General features: G+C 42.6%; 1 protein-coding gene across 3 annotated transcripts in view; it reads left to right on the plus strand.

Moving 5' to 3' along the window:
- bmal1a (basic helix-loop-helix ARNT like 1a) overlaps positions 1-8,036 on the plus strand; it is a 38,285-nt gene extending 30,249 nt beyond the window's left edge. For all 3 annotated transcript variants that reach the window (XM_061721199.1, XM_061721198.1, XM_061721200.1), the window contains 7 exons: positions 1,576-1,682; positions 1,791-1,941; positions 2,068-2,147; positions 2,277-2,385; positions 3,519-3,612; positions 4,019-4,112; positions 4,290-8,036. In XM_061721199.1, coding sequence (XP_061577183.1) covers positions 1,576-1,682; positions 1,791-1,941; positions 2,068-2,147; positions 2,277-2,385; positions 3,519-3,612; positions 4,019-4,112; positions 4,290-4,447 — 793 coding nt within the window. In that variant the 3' untranslated portion in view covers positions 4,448-8,036. The remainder of the gene's footprint in view (positions 1-1,575; positions 1,683-1,790; positions 1,942-2,067; positions 2,148-2,276; positions 2,386-3,518; positions 3,613-4,018; positions 4,113-4,289) is intronic.
- The last annotated feature ends 1,258 nt before the right edge of the window (positions 8,037-9,294 follow it).

Raw genomic sequence — 9,294 nt, forward strand, 5'->3', positions numbered from 1 at the left:
ATAGTGGCTTGTGGGCCATCTCACTCTGCTGGCTGGGTGATACGACCTCAAATCAAAATCACGATAAATTGAGCAGTTTTACCTCTAGCGATAAATGTACGATAACACTTAGCCGGCAACCAAATAATCTATTTTCAGATTGGCTGATTGGTCGGTGACTCCAGACAGCTGCTCTGAGTTGAGAGCTCAGTGCAAAGTGTCGTGACTCGTTTGTAAGATGAGCTGTTGGAGTTACTGTTGGAGTTACTGTGCGGTGAAGTTAATTTCTCAGCATGAGAAATGCCATGTGTGGCGTGAGAGTGTGAACTTGTTGAAATGCACGAGTCTCACACTAGACAGCCCTGTTATGTCAGCCGCTTCTTCGTTTGAACCATCAGCCAATTTCTTGGGTTTTTCTTCTCGTGCAGACTGGATGGTTGGAGTCACGTGATTACAGACACGCCATCTTAAATGGGAATGAAACTAGCCCATCAGCACACAGTCAAAACAGACAAAAAGATGTTTATTTTCTTTTTTTTATCAAAACACTGAATTTAAGATGTTATGAGTCACCTTCATCTAGAAAAAATTAGATATACTGTAAGAGCATCCACCGGAAAATGTTATGCCATTTGGCAGCCACTTATTTCCTTTGTAGAAGGCACGGCAGCTACTAATATATCTAGGCAACCCACATGTGTGTGTACCTTTTTATGTGTATGTTCTGTTGAAAATAAAAAGACTTCGATCAAAAAAAAAACACTGAATGTACCGAGATGAGGAAATTGACGTCTGTAAACGCAGTGAATGTCGGTAACAGTACATTTTTGGTTTATTGTCCAGGCCCACTCTGCCCCCATAATTTCTAGGAGGAAACATTTTTTTAACGTAATCAAATATCCACAAACTGGCAACAAGCACCAACTTGTAGAAAATCACCTAACAGAGCAAAACCTTCGCTGACAGTGACTTATTTTATTTATTTATTAGTAAACTTTACAGTAGAGGCAGGTAGTTAGTGAACCATGCTTCAATTCAGTTGCCCAGTATTTAATTTTGGGGGGTGTTTATCTGTAGCTTGAAGTCTCCCACTAGTAGCTTACATGAAGCACTTGAGACCTCTAAAGGTTCATTAAATGGGTCAACATTCAGGCTCACCTGGTTAACGTAGCATCACTTTCATACTTTGTTTTTATAATTGTATAATTATATGAAAATAAGACTGGTGCTGTCCTGTAGGGTCTTTGTCTTTAAAGTTGGCACAGCTTTAGTAAATGTTATACTTGTTTTTTTTTTTTTTTTTTTAATTTGACTGTTCAGTTCCTTGCAATTTGCAATTCATGCATCTTTAGATGTCACTTCGTCCTGCACACAGAAACATCTTTTAGTAATTGGGATCGAGTTTTTTGCCATTATTAGATGCAATTATACATCATTGACAATTTCAGAATAATAATGTCGAGCTTTTACGGGCTGAATTCAACACTAGTTGAAGTTTGAGAATTTTGTGGCGTTTAAGTGACATATTTAGGAAAGAAACTGCTGAGCCAAGCAACACCTGCAGAAAACCAACACATCCGCTGTCTGTCCCTGCAGAGCCACGGCCATCCTAGCGTACCTGCCCCAAGAGCTGCTTGGAACCTCTTTTTACGAGTATTTCCACCAGGATGACATCAGCCATCTGGCAGAATGTCACCGACAAGGTATGTTGTGGCAACGCCGCTGAAACGGCTCCGTTGAGAAGGGGCCGTTTATAAATCCTTTTGTCTTCTGTTTGGATTGTTGCAATGATTTCCTTCCACTGTCCACAGTGCTGCAGATGAGAGAGAAGATCAACACCAACTGTTACAAATTCAAAATCAAAGACGGTTCCTTTATTACGTTGAGGAGCAGATGGTTCAGCTTTATGAACCCCTGGACCAAGGAGGTGGAGTACATCGTCTCTACCAACACTGTTGTCTCGTAAGTGCCCCAATACTGAATCCGTTTCACATTTCCGCAGGAATATTTGGCTAACGAACATAATGTGATACATCGGTGCTCAGAGGTGTCCAGTGTTTCCATTTGTGTTTGATCTGTCCGTCTCAGGTGTCCTATGATGGAAGGATCAGATTACCCTCAGTCTGCTGTCTCTCCACAGAGTATGGACAGTTGTCTTACCTCAGAAGGTAAGAGGCTTCTCGCACTCCTTAATGAATGACTCAAAACAAGAATTACAGCGAATGCAGTTAATTTCTGCTATGAGTCCGGTTGTCTTCTCACTGAATTAATTGAGTTTCCTGGTTCCTGATTGGCAGGTGGCGGCAGGCGAGCGCTGCAGACTGTACCTGGCATCCCCGGTGGCACGAGAGCAGGAGCTGGGAAGATTGGACGTATGATAGCAGAGGAAGTGATGGAGATCCAGAGGTGCGAGAAGCAAAAGAAAGCTCTGTTTCACGCCCAAAAGCAGTCGAGCGGAAAAAAGCGTGTCGCTCCTGTAATGGAAAATCACTGTGGCCTAGTTTTTACTGCAGATCAGAGATGGAGATGACGCAAACAGTAGCCAAGATGACTTATCTGATATCAGAAGACAGTTGTACATGCTGGCAACAGAGAAAAGCATCTGTGACAAATTGTGCGCAGAATTTGACCTTTTACAAAGACTTCATAATTATTCTGTGCCGAGTCAGTTTTAGTCATTTGAAAAACACGGGTCCGTGCATTTACTGAGCAGACTGTCATGTTTGACAATTAAACATCTGATTTTTCTGCCAAATAGATATTTATTGTATCGTCATGGCAACTTTGAACAACTCACTCTTTACTAAGATGTGCTTACATTTTACTGCATGCTCTGTGTTCTGGTCGGACAGATTCTGTCCTGCAAACTGGAAGTATTTTCACATAAAGGCTTCCAGCACACACATAATGAGAAATGGAAGTGGGAGTAATTATGTTTTGATCTCGGCTGATCAACAATAAGAGGTTTTTTTGAGGTGAAAAATCCTGATGTGGTTTTAAAAACGTGAGGACTTATTGGCCTCAGAAGAAACTAAAAATAAGTTGTTAAACATACAGTATTTGACAGGTTCAACTCTGCAGCAATACCACTTCTGACCACACGGTGGCATCTGCTGTGATGACACAAGAGCCACTGCCAAAGCTGTGCTAATGAATGGGGACAGCCCTGCGTGTCTTGTAATCCTGTCCCATCAGAGCTGCATGTTGTTGTCCTGCATCAGTGACTGACGTCTGAACTCCTTGTGAAATGCTGCCCCCGTGTGGTCTGGTGTGGTATTACCACATAGGTTCATTTGCACTGTTTATAATAAACCAGAAATGGTTTCTGGTTCTTCAAAATGATGTTGCAATGCTGATGTTGTGTCCAGTTTGAAAAATATGCACTAGATCTAAAATGAGGAAACGTATATCCAATCAAAATGGATTTTACGTGCATCTGATGTGAACACAAATGCATCGCTCTGTGCACAAGTCTGGAAATGATCAGATGAGTAAACAGGAAGTTTCAGAAGCACTGCAGCCATCTGTTTCTCTTCCAGGATCCGAGGCTCGTCTCCCTCCAGCTGTGGTTCCAGTCCTCTAAATATTACCAGCACCCCTCCGCCTGACTCCTGCTCCCCGGGGGGCAAGAAGGTAAAAACCAGTGTCATAAATGCACCACAAGTGCATTTCTGCTTATCTAACAGCAGCTGACTTAGTCGGTCTCCAGTCTGAAGTATTGATGCTGTTTTTCTTAAACAATCATGATTTCAACCTACAAGGGATGTTATTAAAGCCTAAGATGGATACTGCCGGCTTAGCGGCACAGACTGAATACTAGAAAGTTCACATTTTTTACTTTACTCACTGATAAGTGGTTTTCCTAATATCTTTGGTCCTCCTTTAAGCCTAATGCTGAAGTAATTCACAGATCTACCTAAAATACAACGGTTCACCAGCATCCTCCAGGTTTTAGTAAAGCCTTCACCAGAGATGTTGTGTTGAGCGTTAAACTCCCCTCAGAAAAAGAAAAACGTGCGTCTCTGTTCCCCCTCCATAGATTCAGAACGGTGGGACCCCCGATTTGCCGAGCACAGGGATCATTCCTGGACCTGATTCTGTCGGCTACCCCTACTCCAACCAGTCCATCATGAGTGAGTCTCTCACACACACACACACACACACACACACACACACACACACACACACACACACACACACACACACACACACACACACACACACACACACGCTCAGCTTTCATGACTCTGTGTAATCTTTTCCACATATAATGTTTTATCCATTTTTGTCATGGACCCGTCCTCGTCTAGGTGATAACTCCCACCTGAGCATAGACATCATGGACGAGCCCGGCTCCAGCAGCCCCAGCAACGACGAGGCGGCCATGGCGGTCATCATGTCCCTGCTGGAGGCGGACGCCGGCCTGGGCGGCCCCGTCGACTTCAGCGACCTGCCCTGGCCTTTGTGAGACGGCTGGAAGGGAAGAACCAGAGCCACCGATGGAGTGTTCGGACTGAATTCTGGCTGCCAAGTTTCCTGCCCTCTGTACACAACTACACTGCAGAAATGCCCGTCTCACCAAGCGAGTATTTTAACTGAGAAAATCTTGTAGATACTAAAGATTTTTACTTACACGACAAAAGAGGTTTAGATGTTGTTTCCAGTTCACGCTGGAAGGCTTTTAAGATTTCACTCCTACTTTTTGAGTCATCGTTCTTCGTAGGAGGACCTACAGAGTTTCCCTGAGGGGAAATGTTAGGAATTTTAAAGAGTTCCCACTCCAAAAAGATGTATTATTTTTACACTGCTGGTTGCCTGCAGATCAGGCGCTCCCTGCCAGAGAGACTCGGCAAATGGAAACAAAACGTTGCAGAATTGTGGTGCTAACATGTCTTCGCTGCTTCACTGGCTGACTTGAGTCGGGCAGTGGCTCTGGACCCCCGCTGTTGCCGTGGCGACAGCCAGCCCCAAACCAACACAGGACTTCTGAGATACTCCCGGACAGTGGTGGAAGTGTGATGTGGGGAGCGTTTGGTGTCCGTCTGCAGCGGCCTCGGCGCCCTCTCGAGGTCGGGCCTCCTCGTAGCCGACAGAAGGCTCGGGCCTCAACCCTGTTAGCCCGCTGCAAGTCAACACACATCCTCAGCTTCAAGGACCATCGCTGACAAAACAATCACAATTGGATGTTTTTCACGTATTTAAATGCATTCAAAACCTTGAAAAGAAAGAAATATTTTTAGAAAAAGCCACTCAGCTTCTGTTTCCTCATCCAACACGAGTATCAATGACTTTTGCCCCAAGCTGCTCTGGAGGTCGGCCGCATGGCGTCGTAGCTTTCTTTGGGAGTAAGTGATATAAAGCCACCATCATATTACTTCAGGGCTCTTCACAAGTCCAAAATTATAACATGTGTCTGATATTACAGTGTAGTTTTATTATCAGTGTAATCTGATTGGTAAATAATGTTAAAATAAACTCAGAATGAAGTTTAAGATGATGAGAACTGATCTAAAATGTGGCCATTTGAATCTGAGCCAAACTGCCTGAACAGAGGCAGAAGATGATGTGAAACTAGTTAAAAAATAAGAATAATAAAAATGAAGAAGTAAATATTAGCAGTTGAGATCATATCCTGCTCCTCACTGAGGAAAATGACTTCCTGCATGTGAATTGCACTATTAAGTTAATTATCTGTCCCCGGTTAAATTCAGTTCCATTCAATTATGTGTGTACTGTGTATAAACAGTATAATCTGTAATACAATACAAATTGTATCTAGGTTGTTATCGGTGACCCAGAACATGACCCCTGAGTAAATATTAAAAGAAACAATGACAAGTGAAAAAAACTCCCCCAGCAGGAGAAAATCCCTTTTTAAATGAAACGGTGGCAAGGAAAAACTCAGCTTAAATAAATAAATAGAGTAAATAATAATTGGAGCCCAGCTTTCACCCAGAGCAGCTGGGGGAAAAACTGTGATTGGTCTCACAGTTCGTTTTTTAAAAATGGGGGGAAAAACTCCACTTAGGTGACAGTTGAGATGCAACAGATCACCACCGATGAGGCTTCAGGTTTAGTTCTGGGTGGACTTGTGAAGACCCACCGCCTCGTTCCCTCCTGCGTGTGTTGACGGCGGCGACGAGGAGCCGCCTTCACGGGGAGAACGAGGCCGCGGGGACTCGGGCGGGAGCTTCATTTCAGCCTGCAGGTGTGTGTTCGCTTGTAGCCGAGCGGCTCAGATATTTTCCCGTCTCAGAAAGGAGCAGTTGGACTCTTAAAGTGCTCTTCTATGAGAACATGTCTTCACTGCCATTTTACTGAGGACTGCTTTCTCCAGGCAAACACTTCCGAGCTCCGGCTCGGTGCAACAACAAACCTACGCTTCTGGGTCACAGGGTCTCCACCTGCTCTCCTCCTTTTATAACATGCTGTTGCTCACTAAAACCGGATTTCTCTGATGGATCACCTTTTGGATACACAAAAGCCCCTGAGAAAGTAGTTTTGTTTTTGCCTTTTTAGCAATTCCTTGGCTTGTATTTACTCTCTTTTTAAAACAAAACAAAATGCCCCCCCTATGACTTGTAATGGATAGCAATTAGAGAAACTAAAAAAATCTTGAGTAACTTACTAAAGAAATTTGTGTTACATTGATTTAGAAAATAAAGTGCAGTTTCCTTTTGAGATTGATGAGTTTAGCGCTTATTAGACATAGGTGTACTACGACTACTTGAAGCTGTCCGTGCAGTGCAGAGGGCTAGAATGCAGCGCAGGAGCAAGTATTTAGAGATGGTCTTGGTAAAGGGGGGTAAGCAAAGCACCGTTCTCTGATGGGGGGGTCGGGAGAGACGGCCAGCCCGGAGCGTCTGAGGGAAAGTCTTTCCTCCATGATGGTGAATATTCTCAACACCGGTTCACCTCGCCAGCAGTCTGCTGCTCAATCTAAGTTTGGTCTGATTGTAGGAGGATGTTGAGGAAAAAGCTTGATGCTCATGGACACTACGGAAGAGGGGGGGAGGGGGCAGTCCCGCTACCTGCCTGCCGGTGTGGAAAGAAAGAAATGTGGCTTAAATGATATACTGAAAGAATATCACTAAATGCTTTTGATATGTCGTCTCAAAGTAAAGCGTCAGGTTGTGTTAAAGGTACGTTGTTGCTGTGACGGATTAGTGAACGCCGGATTATACCTGCAATGCATTTTGAAAACGTGGATGTCTTATTTATAATACAGGAACACCTTTTTATATATTTCCTTAAATCTGCTTGTGTTGAGCTTTCTTGTATAACGGTTTTATACTCGCAGGTAGAACAAAAATACACCTTTTAATTCATTCTGAACACAGATCCATGACGGGGTACGCAAGATTTACTGTTACAGCAATATGGTTACGTACTCCTTCAAGATTTGGGGAAAATCCTTTTTACCTTAAACGTAGGATAACACCTTTTTAAATGACCTGTGAATATAAAAAATACATTTAATTATTCAAATTAAATGATCGATTATTAGTAAAAACTGAATTGTGCAAAGACATAATCACATTATTCTGTCTGAATCTGCTCTCCCTGTGGTTAATTCAGTAGCTCAGCTGCAACGATCCATCTTTAATAAAACCCTGATGACTTGTGACTCCGATCTAATCATAATGAAGCACATTTTCTTTCCACGCGAGCAGAAGGTTTTGACTTCTGTTGCATCAAGCAGTTGGGACTTTAGCGTGACTCCAGCTCAGGGGGAAGAGAAGTGAAAAAGCTGTACCGGTTCCAGGTCCAGGAACCGCCTGCACATCCTCCTCCAATCAGGCCGCAGGCTGGCGAGGTCCTGTCTGTATCTAGTGTTTTATTTTTTATTTTTTTGTTTTTGTTTCATTGTTTTTACAGCACACACTACAATAAAGTGTTGCCCTTGTTGATATACCCTCCCCTCCTGACAATAATGTATCAAATCTATAAATATTATCATGTTAAGAGTATACTTTATGCAAATATATATGAGTATGATGAGTGTATTGTATGTATCGGCAGTGAAATATTTTTAAAATACATTTGTTTCTGTCATAGCGGATTCGTCCACGTTTGTGACTCTGCTCCCTCGTCTTTCTTTCATCAAATAGAAATCTCCTCCCGCTTGTTCAGAATTGGTTTATGTTTGATGTACTCTTTCCACCAATCAGGGCAGCCCTGCAGTTTTTTTTAAATGATGTTACCATCCAGCTGCTGGAAGATCGGAGGTTTGTGGCTGGTGTGCACATCGTTTTAAAAAGAGTCTTGCTCAATTTAAACAATACTTTTTTTGTAGAGAATTTTTTAATCCTGAACTCACCACACAAACTTATTTAGAGCATGAGCAAGCACTTTGAACTCATGAATTAAACAATAATAGGTGAAATGGGGACAGATCATGCATATTTCATTTCCCAATTTCCATTTCTGAGTCAGGCTTTTTCCAGCTATTAAACAATCCTTTCATCTCTGACCAGAGCTTCAGAAAACCTCCACTCCTGGCTTAAAAATCCAAACTACAAATGACCCACGAAGCTGAAACACAAACGGCATCTAAAGTTTCATATTTATTGGCAAGAAAAGGGTGAAGATAAAACAAATGTCTACAATCAAATATGAGTGATGATGCACCAACTGCTGTGTGAAGGGTGGAAGCGTCTGCAGTCTGTTATCACCATGTTCCTGCCACAGATGGCACCAGTCAGTCAATAATAAAACACTAAGTACTGGAGGGGTTTGATACTACTTACACATTTTCAATGACATTCATTCCGGTCAAATAATGGAGTTAACGCATCCCTGCTAGCTATTTTTATTAATTTAGAAAACTTATGCCAGTGCTTTAAAATGAATACAGGCAACACCTGATTTTATATCCTCAGATACTGAGGGTGGACCAGAGGAGAGCTCCATCCAGTATTGGAACTGTTGTAATGTTCATGTTTAAATCAAGAGGCTGTCTAACAGTTAAAGCTGTATGTAAGAGCAATAACAAAACGAATCATAAAATGACCCCGATATGTCAACAGACATTTAAAAATCATGTTCATTTCAAATACTTATGTCACTGACAACAGCACTCAAGCCAGGATATTCCAGTTTAAAAAGAGGAGTTGCAGCCCTCAACTGATGTTGATGTTGTCATTTTTTGTTTTGGCCTGAAGCTCCACCCTCCACCTATCTCCCAATCACCAAGTCAGTATTGTTTCTGAAGCTCCACCCTCCACCTATCTCCCAATCACCAAGTCAGTATTGTTTCTGAAGCTCCACCCTCCACCTATCTCCCAATCACCAAGTCAGTATTGTTTCTGAAGC

Source organism: Cololabis saira, chromosome 5 (genome assembly GCF_033807715.1).
Source record: "Cololabis saira isolate AMF1-May2022 chromosome 5, fColSai1.1, whole genome shotgun sequence".
NCBI classification, from domain to species: Eukaryota; Metazoa; Chordata; class Actinopteri; order Beloniformes; family Belonidae; genus Cololabis; species Cololabis saira.